Source organism: Camellia sinensis, chromosome 14 (assembly GCF_055761805.1).
Source record: "Camellia sinensis isolate YWXY chromosome 14, ASM5576180v1, whole genome shotgun sequence".
NCBI classification, from domain to species: Eukaryota; Viridiplantae; Streptophyta; class Magnoliopsida; order Ericales; family Theaceae; genus Camellia; species Camellia sinensis.
This window is the reverse complement of record NC_138974.1, coordinates 19778315-19805972: the sequence shown is the minus strand read 5'-3', so window position 1 is coordinate 19805972 and position 27658 is coordinate 19778315. Positions and strand designations below refer to the sequence as shown.

At 37.0% G+C, this 27658-nt stretch overlaps 1 protein-coding gene across 1 annotated transcript in view; it reads right to left on the bottom strand.

Moving 5' to 3' along the window:
• LOC114257572 (hydroxymethylglutaryl-CoA lyase, mitochondrial) overlaps nucleotides 1–10585 on the bottom strand; it is a 28229-nt gene extending 17644 nt beyond the window's left edge. Inside the window, exons 1-2 of the mRNA XM_028197353.2 lie at nucleotides 10313–10585; nucleotides 6653–6845 (exon numbers count right to left, since the gene is read on the bottom strand). Of these exons, the coding sequence (XP_028053154.1) occupies nucleotides 6653–6819 (167 nt within the window). The 5' untranslated portion in view covers nucleotides 6820–6845; nucleotides 10313–10585. The remainder of the gene's footprint in view (nucleotides 1–6652; nucleotides 6846–10312) is intronic.
• Nucleotides 10586–27658: the final 17073 nt, after the last annotated feature.

Here is a 27658-nt window from a genome sequence, read left to right as displayed (position 1 = left end):
ACACTCGAGTCACAAGTGTAGGTTGCGCAACAACAGAAAACAAGGCCGCAGCCTCAACGGATTCGCCCAGAAGCAAATCAAACTCTCCAAGTGCACCTAACATCTCCCACTCTCGGATGGCTATACTAGCTATGTCACCAACAGGTTTCCTGCTAAGGGCGTCGGCCACAACATTGGCCTTTCCCGGATGATAATGCAATTCAAAGTCATAATCCTCAATGAATTCCATCCACCTCCTCTGCCTCAAGTTCAAGTCTTTCTGTGTGAACAGATATTTCAGACTCTTATGATCCGAGAATACCTCGAACCTCTCACCGTAAAGATAATGTCTCCAAATCTTCAAGGCAAATATCACAGCTGCTAACTCTAAATCATGCGTAGGGTAATTCTTCTCGTGAACTTTTAACTGACGTGAGCCATAGGCAACCACTTTCCCCTCTTGCATCAACACACAACCAAGACCCTCTCGTGAGGCGTCACAATAGACTGCATAACCCAACCCTCTCTCCGGAATAATCAAGACTGGAGCAGTGGTCAGTCTAACTTTCAACTCCTGGAACGATTTTTCACAAGTCTCACTCCAAACAAATTTGACTCCCTTCCGAGTCAATCTAGTCAAAGGCGAAGCTAATCTGGAGAAATCTCTTACAAACCGGCGATAATACCCAGCTAATCCCAGAAAACTGCGGATCTCAAACACACTCTTAGGCTGTACCCAATCTTGCACTGCCTCTGTCTTGGATGTATCAACAGACACCCCTTCCCTAGAAACTACATGGCCTAAGAACTTCACCTCCTCTAGCCAGAACTCACACTTCCCAAACTTAGCATAAAGCTGATGGGCTCTAAGTAAATCAAGCACCACCCTCAAGTGTTCCTCGTGCTCTTCCTCTGAAGGTGAATAGATAAGGATGTCGTCCACGAAGACGACTACAAAACGATCTAGAAATTCCCGGAATATCCGGTTCATCAAATCCATAAATACTGCCGGTGCATTGGTAAGCCCAAATGGCATCACCAAAAACTCATAGTGGCCATACCGCGTACGGAATGCCGTCCTTGGAATATCCTCCTCCCTGACTCTCAACTGATGATAACCTGATCTCAAGTCTATCTTCGAGAAACAACGGGAACCTTTCAACTGATCGAACAGATCATCTATACGGGGCATAGGGTACTTATTCTTAACCGTAGCCCGATTCAATTTCCGATAATCTATACAAAGTCTCAAAGCACCACCTTTCTTTTTAACAAAGAGGGCCGGTGCTCCCCAAGGCGAAACACTAGGACGTATAAAGCCTTTATCTAGCAACTCCTGGAGTTGGATCTTCAACTCAACTAACTCAGCTGGGGCAAAACGATAAGGTGCCATAGAAATCGGCGCCGTGCCGGGCACTAAGTCAATAGAGAATTCAATCTCTCGATGCGGTGGCAAACCAACAAGATCCTCGGGAAAAACGTCCGAGTACTCACACACCACCCTTGGCAACACGATCTGAGTCTCACCGTCCTCACTAATCGAAAGGTTAGCAAGTAGACCACTAAGCTCACTCCGTCCTCGCGGAACATACCCCGGTGGCAAAACACTACCAACACGGTCCCCCAGAAAATGAAAACACTCACCATTCACGGTACAACAAGTGACTCTCTGGCGATAGCAATCAATAACTGCCCGGTATGACGATAACCAGTCCATACCCAAAATAACATCGAAACCTCTCATAGGCATAACTACAAAGGAAAATGGGATTCTATGGTAATCAACCTCTATATCACAACCCCTAACACCGTGTTTCAAAATCAATTCACCCCCAAGAGGCGACACTACACAAATAGGAGATGCTAACTGTGCTAACTCCAACTCCAAAACAGATGCAAATGCAGCAGACACAAAGGAATGAGATGCACCCGTATCAATCAAAACATTAGCAACCGAGTTGCAAAACAAGAAAGTACCTCTCACAACAGATGGAGCCGGTACAAGATCCTGCGCGGTAACAGCATACACGCGCCCAGATGACCTCTGATCAACCTGCTCACCCCTAGGAGCATAAGATTGCTGCACCGACTGAGACGATGAAGCCCCCTGATTGGCCCTCGAGGCCTGACCCGACTGAGCTGGCTGTTGAACCTGAATCTGCCTCAAACCAGATGCACCAGGTGTGCCACCCAACTGCGGGCAATACCTCTTCATATGCCCTGGCTGACCACACTGATAACACGAGAGTGGCTGGCCTCTACCCTGACTCTGGCTCTGAGATCGAGCCGAAGATGATGCTGCTCTCTGCACTCCTCCTCTCTGAGGACAAACTGGAGACTTGTGGCCCAGCTGGCCACACTTGAAGCAGGTAATGTCTCCTTGACTGCCTTTCCCCGAACTAGCACTCGGCACAGGAAAAGTCGATCTAGAAAAGCTACTCTTAGACTGTTGGGGATTAAAACCCTTCTGTCTCCTACCATCACTCTGACCATCCTGACTCCTCTTGGAGCCCTTCTGTCCTTCCTCCTCCTCCTGCATCATGATTTCCATGTGGGCTGCAGCATCAACCAACCGCCCATAATCCCGAATCATAGTTCCCCCAACTCTCAGCTTGAGGCCACGCCTCAACTTCCTCTCAAACTCAATACAACGGCGTTCCTCAGACGCCACCAATTCAGGTGCAAACCTGGACAAACTAGTAAATGCAGCCTCAAACTCGGCCACTGAAGAACTCGACTGCTTAAGCTGGCAGAACTGGTCTCAGCTTCTCCCTAACTGCTGGAGATAAGAACTTCTCCTGGAAAGCATTCACAAAAGCCTCCCATGTACCTCCTATACGCCCCTTAGTGAACTTCCACCACTGACCCGCATCCCCCTTCAACTGGAATGATGCCAAGGTCACCTTCAACCCCTCGTCTTCGATGCCAAGCATCTCAAACGTCTTCGTTGTCTGTTCGAGCCATTCATCTGCCTTAAGCGGCTCTTTAGGATCACCCACAAATTCATCCGGATTAGACCGAAAGAACTCCCTCTTCAGAAAGGAAGGTCCTGAATCCGCAACAACAACCTGGGCTTGATTCTCAGCCCTAAGAATGCCTACTGACTCCCTGAATGCCCCTGCTATCTCTCGGGCTAAAGCGCCCATAACCTGCTGGCCTACTGGCTCGGCCACATTGGCCTGGCCAATTCCCTCATGAACTGCCGGAATCTCCTCTGGCACCGGTACCTCCTGCCTACCCGGCCTACCACGCCTACCGCGTCCTCGTCCTCGTCCTGACATCCTAATAAAGGAAACAAACAAAGACGTTAGCACATTAATAAATGTGCCGAAACTAAACACTCGCGTCCTAATGCATTGGACAAAAAATAATTCATTCCACGTAAGCACATAATCACATAAGCACCTACGAATTTCATTCCTGGATAATAATAGTCCCGAAGCGTTACTATAGTTCCGGTTGGAAACAGCATTGATCAAGTGCCTTTCCAACAAGACTATTAGAAACTCAAGGGTCCAATTAACATCCTAGAAACTACGTTCCATACTCACATAATCACATAAACATGCTATCATATAAGCACATAACAGTACATCTAAGTCTCTATCAAGCGAGACGAACCCATTGTGATACTAATCACTTCCCACGTACCCAAAGTATTCGAACCCGGTACGCTTTGATACCAAGTTGTGACGCCCTCAAAATAAACCCATATTGACCATAACATTAACATGCATTTATAAAAGAAAACGAATCATTTGAGTTATTCATTAGAGTATTCTTATTGAAAGACATCACATGTAATATCCTGCAACATCAAAATAAATGCCCTAAGGGCTTACATCTTTCCAAGCTAACACTTGAACACAAAAAGGATGAGTACTAACTCATTTACAAGTTAAGCCCTAGGCTTGAATGTTTACATGAAATCTCAAAAATAACAGAATAAAACATATAACTAAAGACAAGTCTTCAAAATCCCAAACATCAAATCCTTCCAGGCTAAGTCCGTGGAGGTAGCTTATCACCTGAACCTGAAAATGATGTTCCCATAAAGGGTGAGCCACAGCCCAGTAGAAAAATACTAAACCAAATATAAGCATTGAATAAAGCTATAGCATTCAATAGATGGTTAACCAAGATAATCAATTTTATCATTAAACAGTCTCATGACACTAATGTCTAAGACACATTTCACTTTCCATTATTCTCAACATGGCTCAGAACCTGGCCAAACTTACAACAGTGAATTGTATATCATATTCATATTACTTCCAATATCAACAAAACAAATGAGACTCATGCTCATATCAAAACACTTCATACTTCCCATTTGATACACATTTTAGTGCTGTATCAATAATCATGTAAAAACACTTCAATATAATAAGCACACATAAAAATGGTGCTAATGGAGTCCATCCCCTATCTCCTCCCAAACAAAAATCCGGTTTAGAGGTCCATCCCCTATCTTCCCCTAAACCGTGGAGTACATCCCCTATCTCCTCCCAAACAATATGCATATGCAATGCTCAATCAATACATGTAATTTCTGTATTAATTCAATAGTCTAAATTTATGACTTAAACAAATTGATTAGTTTCAATTTTCCCTAATCCGCATGCAATGTCTACAACAAGCACGACTATCCTCCACCGATAGCCCAAAACAGTTATTTCTAGACTCGAAAAATAAATATACCAACAATTCAATAGGCGAGTGATTTATATTATCCAACTACACCATTTAATCAATAAATTCCCCAATTTCATGGATTTAACCAAATTCCCCAATTTCCTTAAATTAATTACTCAAATCAATTTAGCAATTCAACTAGGGTTTTTTTCCCAAAATTTTCAAAGTGTCCCCAACCTATCGAAATACCAAACTTAGAACAAAGCATATAAAATGGAGTAGGAAAATCCCTACCTCGAAGAAAATAACCTGTATGGAGAAGATGGAGATGAAGACCAAAGACCAACGTGCTCCAAATCCCAAGTTTCTCAGATTAAAACGAAGCCCTCAACTCACTCTAACTTTTTAATAAAGGATCTAAGGTAGAAACTCACTCTAAGTAGATCAATCGAAAGAGAGAAGGTGTGTAGAGGGAGAGAGAGAGATAAAAACACTCCAGGGGCGGTTTTTAAAAAGTTATGAAGGAAAAGTAGGTCAAAAAGTGATCCAAAAAGTGAAATCACGGACTGATATAATCGACTCTACGCTCGAGCGTAGAAAGCTCCGCTCGAGCGTAAGACACAGAATCATGCTCGAGCGTGAAGAAAGCCGCTCGAGCGTCGATTGCACCCTTCCAGAAGTTTTGCAGGCGCTGGCACCCGCTCGAGCGTCAAACGCCCCGCTCGAGCGGAGGAGCAAAAACAAGGGATCACGCTCGAGCGTAAAAACTACCGCTCGAGCGGAAGAACTACAGAGCAAAATACTGGGAGATGGAAATCACGCTCGAGCGTCAAAATTCCCGCTCGAGCGGAGAAGCAACAACGAAGGGACCGCTCGAGCGTTAAAACTTCCGCTCGAGCGTGAAGGCCAAAATCTGGGCATCACCTATTGGCATCTAAAATCAACCAACCTGTAACAGACCCGCCCAACCCAACCTATACTTCAAATACAAAGAGATTAAAGGACAACGACAACCAATAAGTAATGACAGGATCCACGGAACCTAAGTCCGGATACAATAATTTAAAGAGAAAAGACCGGGGTCGCTATAGAGAGACAGAGACAGAAATCTAGGATCTTCCACATTTAACCTTTTACATGTTGCAGTGCTGTTTGTTTGACTAGACAAGAGTAAATATAAATAAATGAATAAAAATAATGACAATGAAAATAAGAAAAAATAAAAACCAATTTCCCTAGTCACTTTTTCAATTTTTGTTTGCACAGCAGTACTGAAAGCACTCTAAGGAAACTGGAGAATAACAACTGTAGTAATAAACAATCAACAGTGCTGCTTCATTTTCATGGATGATAAAGTGAACTTTTGACCATACCTTTCAAGGGTTCCCTAACACAAGTATAATTTACTAAGCAATTGAGGAAGCAACTGCTGAACTGAATGTAAGAAATTATGAAAAATATTTGCAGGGGATCATGCTTATCTTTGTTAATCAAATCAGTGTTAACAAAAGCAAAAGAAAGACACTGATAAAAGGTACAGATATTAAAAATCCACTTAAGGCACAAGTTTCCTTCTGATATAACACTTTCATATTCGCAATGCAGAATGTACAAGGTTAAATGTATAGTAGAGGCAAGCAATAGGAGTAGTCTTAATGAAATACACATTAATGCATTGGAATGACAAACAGAGTTCAACCAAGAAATTCCACCCATGTAAAAAAGTGATGGGCAAGTTATGTTTCTACCTTAACTTGCTAAAATTGCATGGGAAAGGCCCAAAATTGTGACCTCACATTATGATTGTTCTTCAGTGAAACAGTCTATTCTTAAAAAAATAGAGGAAAAGAAAATGAAAAAACAGCAAAATTGAGAGAACCTGCAACAATTCTGAGAGAGAGAGAGAGAGAGAGAGAGACTAAACAAAAGGAAAATTTAGGAATTTTTAAAGAACAAGAAAAAAAGAAATTTTATGACAACACGTAAGGGAAAAGGCTATCCTAAAAACTAAAAAGTTCAGCTTTATGAAGACACTTACTCACAGCTGTTGGATGAGCTGCAGTTTCTCCCTTCAATCCAGCAATTTCCCATTCCCATGTCATCTCCTCTGGACCTGCAAGCACTAGATGAAAACCTACTAAACTGATCAATGGTGCTCAGGCTTGGCAATTTGTCCAGACCTAGTGGCTCTTCCAAGCTCGACATTGTGGAAGTGGATGCAGTGAGAGAAACTGAAAAATATGCACAATAGAAGTGAGTGCACCACCACAAACACTTGCATAAGGCCTTTGTTGCTAGCATTAGATCAACAGCAGAGCATGAAGAATTTATTCATCTCAAAGACTATTCAAATTAGTTTTGATTATTCAAACATCTGATCCAAGTACAAGAAAAAATGTTTTCAGAGGTTAAAATATTGATCTCAACATGTACTCTAAAACTTAAACATTTCCTATAGGCTTACAAGGAACTCATTCCAATTGAAACACTTAAGAAAACAAAATAAAATATCTATTGAAACATGGTTCTAGTCAAAAGAAGAAACACCCTGAAACTTTTTAGCAGCTTTTGAGGAATTTTACAAACAGAGATATCAAAAGCAGGAACTGCTAAATCTGGCTGTGAACTATCTTCAGGTTGATAGTTACTGATATATTCCAAATTCTATGTACCAGAAGTAAGAATGCACAAACAGGATTTCTGTAACTAAATTCACTACTCACAGAAAAAAATTCAGGAACACAGAATGCATTTTATTGCATGGGTGGGCACTATATCTGAAATATAATAATTAAATTTAAATGTCCATGCTTTTTTGTGAAACCACTTGTTTTTTATGATAAAAAAGCAAAGAGGCTTAGAACAAACGTGTTTAATTTAATACCTAAAAAAAAAAAAAGAGAGAGAGAGAGAGAATAAACAAGGGAACAAAAATAATGAACAAACTTTGAATGAGATGGTCTGCCAAGAAGATGTATCTGCAGGTCAGTCCAACAGCTACACTATGGGGTAAAGGCTTATTCATGCATGGTTAACCAAACCGTGCATGATTTTAGATATTCGACAAAATTAAAAGAATAAAGGTGTCTCACAAATTAATCATCATTAGAAAAACCATGGTGCCTACAGTTAGTTATTCAATAAAATTAGTTTGCAAAATTTTGGTCCAGTTGACCATGCTCAAGCTTAAATCAACTCAAGAAAGTTTAATATTTTTTGGGGTCTCAATGATAAACATTCTTCCAATAAAACAGGGAAGTTTCTTATCTTTGTTAAATCATAGGCTACTACTGAAAATGTCCTCAAGGGGGAGGGTGAATAAGAGTATAGAACAATTTTAAATTTTTTTTTTTTTTTTTTTTAATTTTCTTAGTCTTCAGAGTCCTAGTTCCGCAACTCATAGCTTTTGGTTAAATTGTTCAAGTATTTGATTTTCCTTGTATATAGGAGACCAAAGTGTAGGTGTATGTAATGAAAATAGTGTATACAACAATGTAGTATAACACTAAGATGAGAGATAATACCTTCCACAAGAAACAAGTTTCGAGAGTCCCTCAGAACGAGCTCTTAAACAACTTCAGTTGAAGGCCTCGCAAGCACACACTCACACACACAATGTGGGAAATCCCTATGAGATATGATCTGAAGTGTATAGCGAAGCTAAAATTTTCAAGTGGCTGGTTTCTCATCAAGAATACCAAAAGGGGGCAATTTGGTATTTAATTTATAACCATCTTGCCCAATGGATAGTTTCCAAAACTATCATAGTTTGGCCAAGCCAACTTCAAATGTTGCTCGGCCCAGCTAGTTGGGCAAAAACAGAGATCTAGTTGGTCGGCCCAACCTGTTTCTACAAAGATTACTTTCTCAGGATCTCACTTTGATCGGCCAAACTCAATTGTTTGGCAGACCCAAATTGTGAGTATGACAAACCTAATTGCACCTGCTCCAGTCAACCAGTCATGCTTTTAGTCGCCAGATTGACCATAAGTGCCTCAAACTGCCTTGGTCAACAAACCTCCAATGTTGGTCTGGTTAACCAAGCTGACCAAATGGACTGTAGAGTGGATAGAGCCCATTATTCATGGTATTCTTGGTCCAATACTTGTCCAAAATTTTTTCCTTCCGATGAATATCTTCCATGGTCCTTATTCCATGCCGATGAAGTTCTTCCATAACACTTCAAGTTTCCAAGGTGATTCAGCTTGCCCATGTCCTTCCAACAATAGTGGTTAGGGTTCCTACCTCAAGTTACACATACAAGTAATGAAATTGCCAACATACGCTAGTCCTAATACTAACAACTACATCTTTTCTCAAAGATTCAACCAACATTGAGAAGCTAAACCAAATCACTACCAGGTAGTAAATAAATTTCATTACAATTGGCAAATAACCAACTCTACCTTTCACAGATTGTCTGTCATCTTGTTCACCTTCAAATTATAGGATCGGTATTCAGTTCTAATTTTATCATTTCTTGTCATGGCACTCATTCACCTAACATTCTCATTTCATTGGCACTGATTTCTCAAGTAACTCACAGTTAATATAATAAACCGTGACAACCAGAGGGCCATAGAAATACTAGTCTTGATTTGAATACAAACAACCTGCCTTCAGACAATCAAGAAGGAAATGTACACCAAATATTGCAAATTCATAATTATCGGGCTTTTTTTTTTTCTTTTTTTTTTTTTTTGGGTAAGTAACATGCTTTTGTTACTAACTCCCAAAAGGCCCACCTTAATGCTGGTCCTCCATTATCCAAAAAAAATCTTGGTCCTCCATTAAAAGAATTACAAGTGTACCCATCTCTCAAATTTATTAATTCCTTCACCCATCCTCACCCTTCACAGCATCTAAATTAGTGCAGATGACCGAATATAATTTGTTACAAAATATACCATATTCCAATGAAGTACCCATTTGAACTCTTCTGTGAGGCCAACAGAACGGATAGACAGAATCATGATTGATAATGACAAACCAAATTGTATAACACATGTTGCTACAAACAAACCCATAATGTACCATTTCAAATTATGTGCCAGTGCAAGTCTGCAGCACTCTATCACATTTTCTAGACACAGAGCACCTTCCCCTTTTCTCAGCGAGTATGTTCAACTCAAGCTTTCATCATAACATAAATGCTCAAGTCTAATGCAGCAAATATGGAAATTTTAGAAGAGTACCAGATTTGTTCAAAATATAAGCATTAATTCATTATCACCAATGAACTAACTAAAGGCCATAGTTAGAAATAAATGGGACAGGAATTCAATAAAAATACAGAAATAATCAATAACTAGCAAATGCAAAGAAGGTGTTAAATTCCCAAAGAGATAACCATAACAACCAGTTTAGTTGCAAAGAAGTCAAACAAAAACAAACCCAATTATCACAATAGCATTTACCAAACCCAGAATTTTTTACCACTTGGTTCGCGCCCAAAAACAAAGAACCCCAACTTGACTCAGACAAATGAAATAAAGAACCAAACTTTCTCCCAATTAACTTCTCATCAGAACAATCAAAAACAAAACATTGAACTACCCACTTAGTTCCTGAAAAAATTAAGACAATTGAAGTCCAAAATTCTCAAAATTTCCTCGAAATTGTCGGCAACCAAACAGAAAACAAACAAATTGAAAGAGAGAGACAGGAAGAAATACCAAAGAAAGAAAAGAAAACAAACCTGAATTCCTGGAGAGGAATAGGGTTTCGGAGAAGGGAAAGCAGAAACCCTAGAATTTTTTTTTTTTTTTGAAATTTTTGCGTGGCTTCCAAAATATGGAGGGGTGTTTGGGTGGTGGGTAAGAGTAGGAAGAGAAGGTAACAAAACGTGACGGAGAGCCCTTCACAAGCCTTGTTTGGTAGAGTCAGCTATACGTATTTGTCTATGTATACGTTTATATGTAGGTATTATTATTATTATTATTATTATTATGTGTGTGTGATGTGTGACATTGACATATTCAATTACTTGTGTTGTGTTATATGCCCTAACTCGAATTGAATACAGAGGAAAAGGGTGGTAGGTGGTTATCAGTTGGGAGGTTGGTCATTTTCTTTATGCATGTGGAAGGAACAGAGTGAAGCCGTGCGATTCACGGATCAAATGGTTGGTTGGTTGTTGTCTTTCCACCGAGGATTTTGTGTATTGTATGGTTGAGATTTAATGCTGAAAAATTGATGTGACTTATCATTAAATCTCAATCACACAATACGCCACTCTAAGAAATTTTAGAAAAAAAAAACTCTAGAGGATCCTTGCTCGCTGTCTTCTCCACTGCTTATTAGATTCGGAAAAGTAACCACGGCGGGGACAAAAAATAAAAAATTATAAAAATATGTTTAATAGAAAAATGGGTGAATCACCAATAAGTCTCAAAATAGGATCTTACCAACTGTTTAGTTCTTTCTTTTTTTCTTATGAATTTAAAAGTTTTATTAAAGTGAAAATTACATAAAAGTGTAGTCACTGACATATTTGGATTTAATTTTTTAAGGATAAAGTTGGGTTTTTCAAAATGTAAAATTACACATTTAGGCAATTTGCATTATAGAAATTTTGGATTTTTCCTTATTCTATAACAAATCCCACATTACGACACTCTAATGTAACACTTTAATAACGTAATACTTCAATGTAACACATTAAAAAACTCATTGGTGTACTTTTCCCAAATATAACAACGTAACACTCAAAAAAAATATATATATATTCTTTGGTGTACTTTTCTCAAACGTAACACTCCAATGTAACTAAAAAAAAAATCCTTAGTGTACTTTTTCCAAACGTAACACTCCGATCAGTGTAATTCCAAACGTAACACTTCAATGTAACATACTCCAATATAATTTACAAAAATACTAAAAAAACTTCTTAGTGTACTTTTTTCAAACGTAACACTCACAGTTTGAAATTGTACGTTTGCCTAAAACTTACTAAGGAATATTTATACTAATTTTTGAATGGTTTGAAAAATCTCACATCCTTTTTTTTTTTAATTCTACATTGGAGTCTTACGTTTAGGAAAATTACACTAAGAATTTTAATTTTTTTTGTATGTGTTACATTGGAGTGTTACGTTTGGAAAAAGTATACCAAAGAGTTTTTTTTTTTTTTTTTGTTGCATTAAAGTGTTACACTAAGAAAAAAAAATTGAGTGTTATATTGAATAGGGGTGTGCGCGGTACGAGTCGGTGCGGTTTGAGAGAAAAATAAAAACCGTATGGCGGGTAGCGGATTGATAAAAGTGTCATTAGAATTTGCTATTTTCCTTATCAAAAATCAGCAGTTCGGTTGGCAAATAATGGCGGATTTACCTAGACGGTTCGGGCAAATTGGCAGTTTATAAAAAATATAATTCAAATTACAAAACTTAGAGTAAAAAAAAGACGAGAGATACCGTGATGTTAAGCATCTTGCGAAACTTTCTTCTAATACAGCAAGTGTAGCAACAACATGATAATATCAACGACTATGCCATCAGTTCATTACAAGCATCTGTGTAAGCTACAATGATCAAATATAATACATAAAATTAATATCATTTAGGGTTTACAATATATTGAAAATGTTTACTGTTGAAAAGTATTTAGATTGAAAAGTGAGCTGATGCAAGTTTGCAACATGGCCAGGAAAAAAAAAAAAAAGATTGAAAAATGAATTGGAATCTAACTTTATTTTGGATTACTGACATCTTGAATTCCCCTCGAGCAGTAATGTAATACTATATTCTAAGGTATAGAACAACAAGCAAACTTAAGTAAAAAAGAATTTTTAGAATCTTATAAAACATGATTTAATAGCGGTGCGGGTCGGTGCGGTTTGGAAGAAAAATAGAAACCGACGGATTAATAAAAGTGTCACTAGAATTTGCCATTTTTCTTACAAAAAACAGGTGGTTCGATTGGCAAATAATAACGAATTTGCCTTGGCGGTGCGGTTTGGTGCGGTTTTGACGATTTCGGCGGTATTATGCACACCCCTAATATTGAAGTGTACTTTGGTCTACTTTTCCCAAACTTAACGCTCTAATGCAACCAAAAAAAAAAATTCTTAGTACTTTTTCCAAACGTAACACTTCAATGTAACATACTCTAATATAACACACAAAAACACTAAAAAAAAATTTCTTAGTGTATTTTTTCTAAACGTAACACTCACAGTTTGAAATTATACATTTGTCTCAAATTTATTAAGGAATATTTGTACTCATTTTTAAATGGTTTGAAAAATCTCACATCTTTTTTTTTTTTAATATTACATTAGAGTGTTACATTTAAAAAAAATACACTAAGAATTTAATGTAAACACCCACTCACCTCCAAACACACCTGTTACACTCCGGGTGCACCTCACACCAAATGCAAACCCAACACTAATCGGCAAGCATACCACGCCTACAAAAAAAGGTAACAGAACACAATTAACAACACAACACTCACAAATGTTGCAGACGTTAGCCCCCACCATTCAATGTTAAACAATCAAAATTCTTACAAACATTAACATTTCCATTCCCAAACAAACACGAATCACCCCTAATAGAAAAATGAATCACTTCAAGGGTATTAATGTAAATTGAAAAATAACCAAAAAATAATAAATGACACTTACCAAAAACAAAGGACTAATTGGTCCAAAAGAAAACTCTTAAGACTAAATGGTTCAACTTTCTCTCACATAGGATTTACTAGTAAATTTTCCTAGAAAAATAACTGTAATCAATGTATTTGGTTTCAATTTTTTGAATTCAGTTTTTTGAAAACGAGTTTTTTATTTTTCATATTTTTATTTTTAGTGAATATTTTTAAAATTTGAAGTTTTTTTTTTAAATTTTTTAGATGTACTTTACTTAAATGTATCTAAATAGTAAAATATTTTTAAAAATTAATAAATATACAAAAATACAAAAATGTACTAAATTTTCAATTTTTTTTGGTATTTAGTGTATTTTTTAAAGTTTTTTTTCACAAATATTATACTTTTTAAGTATATTTATATTAGGTGTGTTCAAAAATTAAAAAAAAAATTGTATAAAATATTAGAAAAATTCATTAAAAACATTAAAATATGAAAATAAAAAATAAACTTTTTAAAATTTATTTTTCTGAAAATTGAAACCAAACAAACTGAATAATTTTTTTTTGGGGCCACACAAACTATTTAGTTATTTTTCTATTAGATTGGGCCGGCTTCTCGACTTGTTGGTCGGTTTCGTTAATTTAAATAATTTATTTTATATAATTTTTTATAAGATTTTTTTTTAAAGTATTTGTATTTTAGTTAATCTATAAGATATTATTACATTTTAATAAGTCATATTATTTTGGACATTTGATTAATTAAATTTTAATTTTTATATTTAAGTTATTTTATAAATAATTTTAATCTTACAAATATTTTTTGAATTCCTAACAACTTAGTGATGTGAATATTCACATTAAATAAATTTGATACTAGTATAAATGTTCATATCAGAAAACATTCACACTGTCAAAAAAATTTCATATCAAAAAAATTTCACATTAAATAAATTTCATATCAAATATTTTTTGGTTCCAAGTCCTTCCAAACTGTCTTTGGTGGAGGTATGCCATCAATGCCTGAAAGTTGTGTTCCACATAGCGTGAGCTAAAACCCAATAAAGATACTTTAACACAAACTATGAATCTTAACAAAATTATAACGTGAATGCATATGCATGTCATTTGTCAAATGTTTACATTTTCATCTCAGAACAATGCAATGTCAGATTATATATATGTATATATCTATATAATAAGGGAGGAGGTTTTTTGAAAATGTGTTAAAATGTATGAGAGATACATTTTGAATTAAGGGCTGGGATGATTTGTTTTTATTTTTTAAAGGCTGAGATCCTTTGTGACATTTTCGCATTCCCGCCCAAAACAATCCCTCTCTCGCTGTCTCTGGAGCGTCCCACCCACCCACAACAAACCCAAACATATTTGCACTTCTCTCTCTCTCTCTCCAACTTCTCAGATCTCTCTCTCTTCCTCTCCCTCCGTCCCACCCACCCACAACAAGCCCTAATTTTGGGTTTGCTTTGATCTAATTTTATGCAGATAAATCGGGCAGCGATTGAACAGAGCGGTTCTTTTTCTGATGAGCAGATAAATCGGGCAGCGACTGATGAAGAGTGGTTCTTTTTCTGTCCTAAAGATCGCAAGTATCAGAATGGGGAGCGATTGAACAGAGCGACTCTAGCTGGGTCCTGGAAGGCCACGGGTAAGGATAGGTCTATCAGGTCTCTGAGGGGAACCACTGTGATTGGCATGAAGAAGACTTTGGTTTTCTCTCAGATCTTCTCTCTCCTCCGATCTCCACCGACAGCAACTCCTTCTGCCTCTCGAACTCGGCTTGCAAGGTAAGATTTCTGCCACTCTCCTTCTCTCTCTGTTCCCCTTCTCTCTCTGTCGGGCTGTGTCTGCCTCTCCAGTCCTCCGCATCTCTACCGCTTAATTCTGGGGATAATGAGTAAATGTTTAGTGAAGCACTGATTTGGAAGAGCAACACATCAGCAATTAGCATCAGCCTTGACACACAGAAACACGCAAAAAAACCCCCTATGTCAGTTATTTAGTATATTTAAATTATCTTATGCTTAAACATCTTTAGGTTTTATTATGTAATGGTAAAACTTTCAAACTATTTATCTAAATGAGTGTTGCTATTTATTACCTTCTCTGACTCTGGAGAACTGCACTGCACCTGTTCGATTTTTGAGTTGATTTTCGTAGAGGCTGGCTTGGGTTGCTTTAGTTTGGTCAAACAAAGTTTGATGTTAACTGTAATTTCAATCTATGAACGAACAATTTTCCCAAATTTTTTGATGGACCAAATTTAGAAGGAAAATTCTTTTCTACTAAAATTTTCATACAAATTTTTTGAAATGATGTGGCAGTAAATTTTTTTGAAATTTAGAATCATCTTGGTAGGGTTTTTTTTTTTGTTGTTGATAATTTGAGAATTCAACTATATCGTTCTATATGTTCTTTTTTTATTTGTATATCATTACTCAATTTAAAAATGAAGTTGTAAGGATTGGAGTTAATTGTTAGGGACTTTGAAAGGAGATAACTGCTTTGGTGTCTTGAAGATTTGGAATGTAGTGGAGATAGATCAAGTGAAGGAACTGAATTCTTGGAGTTAGTGATGAACATCAATCAGATTGGGATTACACTACATAATAAGAAATATACATGTTACTTTAAGCCTAAACAGAGCCACACTAGCATCAACCCAATTTAGTCATCCAAAATTTAGCAGAAAAGAATTATTAAATCCAAGTCCACCCGCTTAATATATATTAACTATTATCGTCAACCCACTAATTTAGTCACACTTTGAATAGATATTTATATTTGAGCCTAAAAAAATTATTATGTTTATTCTTTTATTTTCTAAACAAATAAAGTCATGCATCAGAGAAAAAGAGATTAAACACAGAATAATTTATTGTATTAATAATTGTTTGGTCTTGAAATATTTGGTTTTTGTTAGGTTTTGCATTTATTAGAGGAAGAGGAGTCGTTGGTTTGCTATGAACTTGAGGACACAATGTTGGACATTCAACTGATGTTTTTGAAGGGAATCCTGATGAAGTGGTTGAAGAGATGGGAGCAACAGAGAACCAGGTGTGAGAGAGTAATACATCAGCAAGTGAACATGAAAGTAAATGCTTAGACCAAGATGAATCTTTTAGGTGTTGCAATAGACAATGAATTCATGGAAATAAGGGATTCTTCCAACAGCTTATTTTAGGGTTTTGTTTACGGGTCATTTGTAATTATAAACCAATCATATCACTTACATATCATTTAGTATAGAAAATAAGTCCACAAAATAAACTTATATATATCATTAAAAGAAAAATAAGTTTATATATCATTTTTCATAATAGAAAGGCATGTCACTAAAAAAAATGTAGGAACAAAAGGAACACTTGAATACTTTTGTAGTTGTAGGGACACAAGACTAGCGTGGTGTTGCCCACCCACTGAAAATTTGTAATTGGTTAGGTCAATTTTGATTTCAGGAGGAAGAGTCATCATCAGGCAAGGGTTTTGTCTTGCTCCAGACAAGCACAACAAGGTAGATAGGTTGGATGGTTTAAGGATTACTTGCAAGACAACAACAATATGTTTCTAATTTCATAACTACGAAAATCATAACTTGCTAGGAAAATCATAACTTGCAGCAGAGTAAAGATTCTTGATTCCTCTGTGCTAGCTGGAGAGGATGAATTTTAGCGGCCTGATCATTTGAAGGAATAAATTCATGCATTGCAAAAAAGAATTTTTTTTCCGTCATGTTGATGCAGAAGAGAGGAGACAGCACTTTCTTATGTGGTGAACTCAATTTTTTTTTGCTCTTTCTTTGATGCTGTGTATTTTTTTAGCTAATGTGACAGATTTTGAATTGCATTGGTTCTGACTTTGGGGTTAAGCATGTCTAATTTAAATCTTGATTCTTCATGCGTAGATTTTGTGGTGTGAACATTATTTTTTTGGCAGAGATGTGGAGTCCTTCATATTGGTTTGGTTTGTAAACTGTGTTCACATATTAATTTTTGGTTTGGAATTGTTTTGCTTCCGCTACTATGAAACATTATTTGGCCATTTTCGCCTTATCTTCTACACTTAAATTAGGGCTTTCTTTTTCTTTGAGAGATTTCTTTTTTTTCTTTTTCTTTTTTCCTAGAGAGATTTCTTTTCTTCTTTTTCTTTTTTCCTTCAATTTGTGTAGTGGATTACAAATATTTACTTTTAGATTTGTGGATTATGCTGATTAAGTTATACAACTATTTCTCTTTTGATCAACAAAACATGCTGATGTACACAGATTTCTCCACCATGACCACAGTAGCAGATTTGCCTCTTCCTTTTCGCAGACACCCACACTTCTCACAACCATCTCTGCTCCTCCCTCCTTAGCGACCCTTTGTTGACATCTTGATCGCAACAATTGTAGCAACCCCACTCCCCATCTCAACCATCGCATAGTTACCATCTTAGCCTTATGCAACATTGCGAAGGGTAAACACATTTATTTATATACATGCTTCAGTTTGATCAAGATTTATATACATGAGCCACATTGATTTTACTTAATCTAACTATTGTTCTCATATAACAGAAAGCCCTAAATTAGTTGGAGTGAGTTGAATCTGCATATTATCTAGATGTAACAAAATCAAATACTGGAAGGGACATACAGAAAGCCTGTACGAAAAACATGTATAATAATCATTTCATTGTCTCTTCAATGTGGCTCATATGATTGTACCATTGGATTTCAGATTGTCCATCACTCTCTTTCCGCAATTGCAGTGGCATATGCTATGTTTACTGGGGAAGGGCAGCTTTACACGTTCATGGTTCTGATATCCGAGATTACAACTCCAGAGATCAATATGAGATGGTATGTTTTAATAAGGGAGGCTCTAATAATGATACGAGTCTTGGAAGCATTTGACTTTGACATATCTTACTTGGTCTCACGCATGTATCTTGATGCTGCCGGTTTAAAGAGGTCAAGTGCATATCTCATAAATGGCGTGGTTATATTTTTTGCTTGGCTGGTGAGTTAAAATCCATTTATAATTTTATTTCAGATGGACAACCTAATTTAGTAACTGGAAGTTCTCTTCTTTTTTTTTCTTTTTTTTTTTTTGGTTTGAACTATAACCGGAAGTTCTCTGTCCAAGAAATATGAGCTATTTTAGATGATCAAATTGGTGGCCGTGCACTCAATGACATGCCCGTGTAATAGAAGATAACCTTGCCATTCATGCTGGACACCAAACAGATTTAAGGGAAGCTGATTTTATTGCAGCCACACGGATGGGCCTATATATCCCAATCCTAAACATATCAGTTTTTATTTTTATTTATTTTTTTAATTTTTATGATAAGTAGCATATCTATTTTGTTTTCTGCTTGATTTATTAAGTAATTCCTTAGACATGTGTTGCTATTATGGAATGCAGGTTGCAAGAATTTTGTTGTTTGCTTACATGTTTTGTCATGTGTACTTGCACTATGATCAGGTAATTCTACCTCCTGACTTACTGGTTTATTAGGGCATGAATCATGTGAACTAACAATTTCTACTGTTAGTCGGTGATAGTCTATATTTAGTCGGTAAAAAAATTTAGTCGCTAAATATTAATAAGTAATAGGAGACTAAAAATCTGTTAGTCGGGGATAGTCTATATTTTAGGCTACGAAAAATTTAATTTGATCGTTGTATACAATTATTTGCCGACAAAATTTAGTTTATAATTTAGTCTATATTTTAGTTTAGTTTAGCCGACAAAATTTAATTTAATTTAGTTTATTTGTCGTTAACAAAATTTAGTTTAGTTGTCAAAGACCATGCATAGTTTTTGGGTTACTAAAAATCCGTATTGTTTTTTTTTTTTTTTTGGACAGAGAATATTCACTCCCTTTAGCTACATTGCCGGATGGATGTTGTGGTCCTTGCTTTATTGTTCCAGTCCCTTGATCCAATTTCATGCTGTGTTCATCTGAGCAAACCAAATGGATAGTTTTTTTTGAATTTTTTATCAGTTGTTCATAGCATTTTAGTGCACAACATTAACTCATTAATATTCTTTAATATGATGCTTGGGTTCTATTGGGAATTAAATTGTTCAATCAATTTTTAGTTTACAATTATTTTTAAAAAAAATTTAATATTATCATCTATAACTTAAGGAAACAGAGAGTCTTTGTTTGAGAAGAGAGAGGAACCGGGGGATATCAGTCGGTGAGAGAGAGAGACAGTTGAGAAGATTAATGTTTTACAGTCTTTGGGGGAGAGAGACTGAGGTAATAGAGAAGAGGAGAGACAGTGGGTGAGAAAATTGAGAGATTGTAATTTGGGAGAAGTGCAATTTATCTTGGGAAGATTTTTTTTATTAAAAATATAAAAAATGCTACATATTCTTAAAAAAATACAACTTTATAACTCACTCACCTATGATTGGTCCAGGAAGGAAATAAAAACAATAAAAATATATGATTGGTTTATATCATTTTGGGAGTCATGGAGGTTTCTAATTTTGGGGGTTCCTGAAATTTATTTGGGTTACTAATAAATTGGTATTTCATTTGAGTTTCATGTTTTCATTTAGAAAATTTTCTCCTTTCGGTGAATTCATTACCTACTCTTTGAAAAGAAAAGAAAAAAAAACAAAAAACAATAAATTTGAATGCATTCTTCTCTAATTTTGATTTATATTTTAATCTCATTAATTGTATCGTGCCTTCAGGCACGGGCATACGCTAGTATATATATATATATCAATTCATGAAAATAACATTTTATATCATAAAACAGGACAATGGATACAAAACATTGGAAATCTCTAGATACGTGTCTGCCAGTAGGCTGTACAAGTACTTCCAAAGCCATTTTATCGGTATCAACTGGAAGGATCGGCACTTAACCGAACAGGTTTTTGGATTTTCACCAAGGACACACAAGTCAACATAATGACCACAACCACACCCCCTAACTAGATTCACCAAGGTATTCCCCCAATTTTCTCAAAACAATACATTTTCAATGTTTAAGTATGAAACAATGCTCAATGAAAAATGTATGCGTAATTAGTTTCAATGCACCTAATTCTCATGCAATTCCTATAATAATCAAAGTTATCCTCCACCGATAGCCCAAAACAGATATTTCTATTCAACAAATAATTCCCAACAAAAGATATAATCTCATCATTTTCAAAATGGGAGTGATATTACATATCCAACCCCACCATCATCATCAGCATACATATTCGTTCCATTCTTACAAAATCCAACATCTTTTCCCTTTTCTTCCACAAACCAAATATTCATGATTTTAAAACAAATACCCCTTTATTTTCAATAATCAAATTTAAGTAAAGAAATCTACTATTTTAACATATCTCAACCATAAACATATCCTCCCAACCTTTCTCAAGAACCCATTTAAAAACCCCTCTTTTACATTTCAAAATCAAACGCTAGGTTTAACCAAAATCCCTAAATTACTAGATTCTTTCAATGGACAAATAACTAAGGTAAAAATCATACCAAATGTTGAAGAAATCTCTGCCTCAAGATTACAAGACAAGAGAGTGTAAGGGTTGAAGTTTGGTGAAGCTAAAAACGAGATTCTCTCCGATTATAACAAAACTTTAGATGAGCTCTACATTTTTCTCTAAAAAACTATGGTGGAGAAATAAATAGATAAGGGCGTATTTGAGATTTTTAGTAAGAACTAGAGAGAGATAGTGAATAAATTAGGGTTTTGAAATGTTTAGAGAGAGAGAGAGGAATGAAAAAGTGATTCAATTTTTCTTTTTTCTGAACTGATATAGGCGCAGACCGCTCGAGCGACCAAAACACAGCTCGAGCGTCAGACATGATAAGTGACACTGCTCGAGCGACTAAAAACACAGTTCGAGCACACAATGACCCCCTCCTAGAAGTTTAGACCTATAAAAAACCACTCGAGCGCAAAAAATACCGCTCAAGCAAAGATACTTTACTTCCAAAAGTTTTGCAGACTGTAAAAGACCGCTCGAGCAAACAAGAATAAACTAGACAATAACTCTTTGAAAAACTAGTCCCCACTTGTTCCAAACGCAACAATAACTCCTAAAAAACCAAACTCAAATAGCAACAAGATGGAAATTAAATGAACAATAATTAGGATATGGATTCCCGGATTCAAAAGCAAGAAAATGGTCAGGTCTAAATTGGAATAGTTATAATCTCCCCCCTTAAGGAATTTCGTCCCTGAAATTTAACTCAAACCAAAAATCTCCAAATTTAAATCAAACCATTTATCATTCATACTTGTAACAATGATAAACAGAGTTTATCAACGCCAAATATTACAATTCAAGTTTTCAAAACATTTACAATGTTTACATTTCACAGCATGAATAAAATTTTCAATACCAGTCCCAAACATTAACAAATAGGTCTGAATACTTCTTAAAGACTTTTGTCTCACGCTCCCAAGTTGCCTCATCAATCCCATGGTGTTACCACAACACCTTAACTAATGGAATAGTCTTGCTTCGCAAGACCTAATCCTGAGTATCTAAAACTCGTACCAGTCTCTCCTCGTACGAAGCATCCTTATCTACCTCTAACTCGATCCAATCCAACATGTGCAAAGGATTAGACTCGTACTTCCGGAGCATACAAATATAAAACACGTTATAAATCCCAGAAAAGTTGGGAACCAAATGATAAGCTACCTTCCCAATCCGCTCTAGAATCTCAAAAAGCCCAATAAATTTAGGAGACAACTTCCCACTCTTCACAAATCTCATTAAACCCTGTCTCGGTAATATTTTTAGGAATACATGATCTCCTACCTTAAAATATAAAGGTTTCCTCTTACGATCAGCATAGTCCTTCTGGTGACTCTAAGTCGAAACCAACCTCTTACGAATAAGCGCAACCTTGTCCATCGTTTCTCGGACTAATTCAAGACCTAACATAGGCACATCACCCATTTCAGCCCAATACACTAGAGATTTATACGGTCGGCCATACAAGGCCTCAAATGGTGCCATACTAATACTACCCTAAAAGCTTTTATTATAAGCAAACTCCGCCAAAGGTAAATTTCTCTCTCACGACCCTTTAAAATCAAGAATATGACCCCGAAGCATGTCCTTTAAGATCTGAATGGTTCGCTCAGATTGCCTGTCAGTCTGAGGATGATAAGCGGTGCTAAACGTGAATCTAGTACCCAAGCCATTCTATAGGCTCTACCACAACTGAGTTATAAAACGTGAATTTCTATCTGAAACGATAGTCACAAAAACTCCATGAAGTTGAACTATGTTCCTAACATAAAGGTCGACAAGATAATCTACAGAGTCACTCGTGCGCATAGGTACAAAGTTTGTGATTTAGTTAACCGGTCGACTATCACCCAAGCGGCATCATTATCCCATTGCGTCATCGGAATACCTATAACAAAATCTATCGTGACATGTTTCCACTTCCATTCGCCTATAGGTAAGGGTTGCAACAAACCCGCTGATCGTTGATGCTCGACCTTCACTTGTTAACAAGTAAGAGACCTTGAAACAAACAAGGCTACGTCTCTCTTCATCCCCCTCTACCAAAACTAGTGACTAAGGTTGTGGTACATCTTTGTGCCTCTCGGATATACCATAAGGCATAAATGGTGGAACTCTCGGAATACCTCATTCCTATAAGATTCTGACACAAAAGGACAGTACCTCACACTCGAGTCAGAATATGTGTTAAAGCCCTTCTTTACCTTTCCACTAGATATCTTCCCTTAGATAGCCTCTGCGTCACGATCACCCCGTTATGCTTATATAACTCGGCTCATTAGTGTAGGTTGTGCAACTACAGTGAACAAAACGGCCAACTCAACGGACTTGTTAAGATGTAAGTCAAACTCGCCAATAGCACGCAACATCTCCCATTCCCGGATAGCAATATTAGCTACACTGCTTATGGATTTCCTACTCAAGGCATCGACCACTACATTGCCCTTCCTCGATGATAGTGTAACTTGAAATCATAATTTTTCATAAACTCCATCCACCTCCTTTGTCTCAAATTCAAATCTTTATGTAAAAACAGATATTTCAAACTCTTATGATCGAAAAACACTTCAAATCTCTCCCATATAAATAATGCCTCTAGATTTTTAAGGCAAAAATCATCGCTGCTATCTCAAGATCGTAAATAAGATAAATTCTCTCGTGTGTTTCAACTACCGTGAGCTATATGCTACGACTTGCCCCTCTTGTATCAATACACAACCCAAACCTTTTCGAGATGCATCACAATAAATCGAATGATCCAAACCCCTCTTCGAAATAATCAATACTAGAGCAGTGGTGAGTCTAATCTTAAGCTAGAAAAGTCTTTCACAAAAAATCGTTAATACCTGGCTAAACCCAAGAAACTTCATATCTCAAAGGCATTCTTAGGTTGCTCTCAATCTTGCACTGCATCTATCTTAGACAAGTCTACAATCACCCATTTCTCCGATACTAAATGGCCTAATAACTTCATTTTCTTTAGCCATAAACTCACACTTCCCAAACTTAGCATATAAATGATGTGCTCTAAGCAATTCAAGTACAACCCGTAAGTGTTCCTCCTCGGAGGGTGAGTAGATTAAGATGTCATCAATAAAGACAACCACGAAACGGACTAAGAACTCACAGAAGATTCGATTCATCCGATCCATAAACGAAGTCAGTGCATTGGTTAACCCAAAAGGCATTACTAAGAACTTATAATGGTTGTACCATGTATGAAATGTCTTTTTTTTCTGAACATTCACCCTCAACTGGTGATAACTCAATCTCAAGTCAATCTTAGAAAAATAACGAGACCTCTCCAACTGGTCAAACATATCATCTATACGTGGTAATGAGTACTTGTTCTTAACAGTTACCCGGTTTAACTTCCGGTAATTAATGCACAGTCGTAATGTGCTATCCTTTTTTTTAGCAAAGAGAGTTAGTGCTTCCCAAGGCGATGCACTAGGCGAATGAAACCCTTATTTAGCAGTTCTTGGAGCTGAATCTTCAACTCATACAACTCAGCGGGTGCAAATCTATATGGTGCCATCAAGCACTAAGTCAATGGAGAACTTAATCTCTCGGTAGGGTGACAAACTAGTAAGATCTTATGGAAAGACGTTCGGGTATTCACAAACTACCCTCAACAAATCAACTCGGACCACATCACTCTCATTACCCAATAAAGTTGCAAGAAGGAAATTAAGCTCACCTCGACCACGTGAGTCATACATTGGCAACAAAACTTTACTATAACTTTTTGACAATAATAAACTATAATGGCACGGTACAAAGACAACCAATCCATGCCTAAGATGACATCGAAACTCGACATGTCTATCAATACAAAAGCAAAAGGAAGTCGGTGACCAACAACCTCTTTCTCACAACCGTGACATCCTCGGTCCAAGATAACCTTACCCCCAACTGGTGACTCTACCCTGAGCGGAGACGCTAGCCAAACCACTTATAACCCCAAAACTAATGCGAATGTAGACAAAAGAAAGGAATGAGATGCACTAATATCAATCAATACATTGGAAATAAAGTTGAACAAAAAAAAGTTATCTCTTACAATGAAAGGCTCTGGCAACTGATATGGTGTGGTAACAGTATACACATGCCCGATGGGTCTTTACTTTACCTACTCACCCCTCGAAGCATAGGTCTGATACACTGATTGAGACGAAGAGGCTCCTTGATTGGTCCTTGAGGCCTGCATTGAATGGGTAGGTTGATGGTTTTGTGTCTGTCTCGAACTAAATGTACCAAATGTGCCACCTGCTTGAAGGAAACACCTCCTCAAGTGCCCCGATTGCCCACACTGATAATAAGTAGGTGGTTGTCCTCTAAACTGAATCTAACTCTAAAGACAAGCGGAAGACAGTGCAGATTGTTGCCCTCTAGGTCAGAGGAGATCAGCTGCAGGCAAAAAATTGCTCCATGGCAGCAATGAAATCCACCTGCAGCATTCGAGAACCAGAAAAGGCGGAGGTTGAAGACGAGGACGTAGAGGTCCTAGAAGATGTTGGCATGGAACCAGCCGAGAAGAGTGAAGAAGCAGTGAAGAAAATTCTCGTCCAGGAAGGGGATGAAGAACGCTTCTTTCTTCTCGGCTCGGGCTTAGCCGAAGAAGAGGAAAAATAATTGGAAGCTTTTTTGAGAGCAAACATTGAGGTGTTCACGTGGATGCCTTACGAAATGCTAGGCATTGACCCCGAGGTCACTTGCTATAAGCTGAACGTTGACAGGTCGGCCAAACTTGTAATTCAATGAGCAAGAAGATCGACGTTGGTACATGTCGAAGCAGTGGAAGAAGAAGTAGACAGACTTCTCGAGGCCAGGGCCATTCGAGAGGTAAATTACCTGACATGGCTGTCGAACACAGTAGTGGCGAAGAAGAAGAACGGTAAATGAAGGGTCTGTGTAGACTTTACCAATTTAAACAAAGCCCGTCCCAAAGACAGCTTTTCTCTACCCAAGATTGACCAGCTGGTAGACGCCATTTCGGGGCATAGGAGGATGAGCTTCCTGGATGCATACAGGGGATACCATCAGATAGCCATGTACCCCCCAGATGAAGAGAAGACTGCATTTATCACCCCTAAAGGACTGTACTGCTACAGAGTGATGCCTTTCGGGCTGAAAAACGCAGGAGCAACTTACCAAAGATTGGTAACCAAGATGTTCAAACACCTGATTGGCGGAACGGTAGAAGTGTACATTGACGACATGGTCGTGAAAACTAAGGAACCTGAAGGTCATCTGGCCGACCTGTAAGCAGTCTTTGACATCCTCAAGACATATCAGCTCTGACTTAATGCAGCAAAGTGTGCATTTTGAGTAGGATCTAGTAAGTTTTTGGGATACTAAAGGCTTGTGGCCCAACCGACCACACTTAAAACAAGTGATCCCACACTGACTACCTCTTCCAAAACCAAAACTCAATACAAGAAAAGTAGATTTGAATTGTGCTGCCTAGAACTGTTGTGGGGTAGAACCTCTCTGCCATTTGTCGTGCCATACCTCCCCTTGAACTTCTTGACTTCTCTATTTGGAGCCCCTCATCCACTCCTCATCAGATTGGATCACGATCTCTAGGTGAGCCGCCACCTCCACAAGGCCACTATAATCCCTAATAATAGACCTAGTCACCTTGAAAAACAGCCCGCTTCTCAACCTTTTCTCGAACTCAATACAACGACGTTTCTCTATTGACACAAGTTCCGGTGAAAATCTAGAGAGGCTAGTAAAAATACCCTCAAACTTGGTTACAGGTGTGTTAAGCTACTTGAGCTTCAGAAACTGATCTTTCAACTTCTCCCTAGCAGTGAGAGGCAAAAACTTGACCTGGAAGATGTTGACAAAGGCCTATCAAGTCGCTTCAATGCGCCATTGTGCATACTTTCACCATTGACCGGCATCTCCCTTCAATTGGAAAGATGCCAAGGTCATCTTCAACCCGTCTTTCTCAATGCCAAGCATCTCGAACGTCTTCATCATCTGTTCAAGCACAAGAAAGATCGTTCGAGCAAACAAGAAGAAACTGGACAACAACTTTTTAAAAAACTAATCCTCCACTTGTTCCAAATGCAATAATAACTCCTAAACAACCAAACTCAACTAGTAACTAGATGAAAATGAAATGAACAATAGTTAAGGATATGAATTCCCGAATTCAAAAGCAAGAATATGGTCGGGTCTAATCCGGAATCGTTATACTACGGGGTCATTTGTTGTTAATGCTTTTGTTTTGTTTTGTTTTGTTTTGTTTTTTTTTTCATTCACTTTTTTTAGATGACAAGAGACTTCGTGTCTGCCCAACCTCGGCCTGACTTCAACATCGAGCCTTTATATTTGTCCAAACCTAGTCCAAAAAATAATTATAAATTCTAAGCCCACCAATCAGGCTATATGTTAAAAAAAAAAAAATTTCATAATTAAATTAAATCACACATCATATTTCTTAAATAAATATATTGACAATATTATAAATTGATAGATTTTGTGTATAAATTAAAAGATTTTTTTAAAATAAATTCAATTACACATCACCACAAATATAAGTTTCAATAAAATCAACAAGTTTAGATCCCAACAAAAAAAAAATATTTTAAATAAATAAATTAATAATGGGTTGGGCCAATCGTGACTGAATAGAAAGTATAAATTTAAAGTTCAACTCATTAATATTTTGAGTTGAAAATGTTAGTCTAACCTGCTGTTATGCGCTAAAACAACATTTTTAAATCGTAGAAAAAGAGGGTTGAATCAGGTGGGGAAAAACCAACGAACCAATATCCATCCCTACTTATGCCCTCCTTGAATTGAATTTTTTAACAATTTACTCCTTAAAAAAAATAAAAAATAAAAATATAGGAATCCTCGAATAAAAGGTGTGGTGGGGCTATTAGCTGTGTCTATTT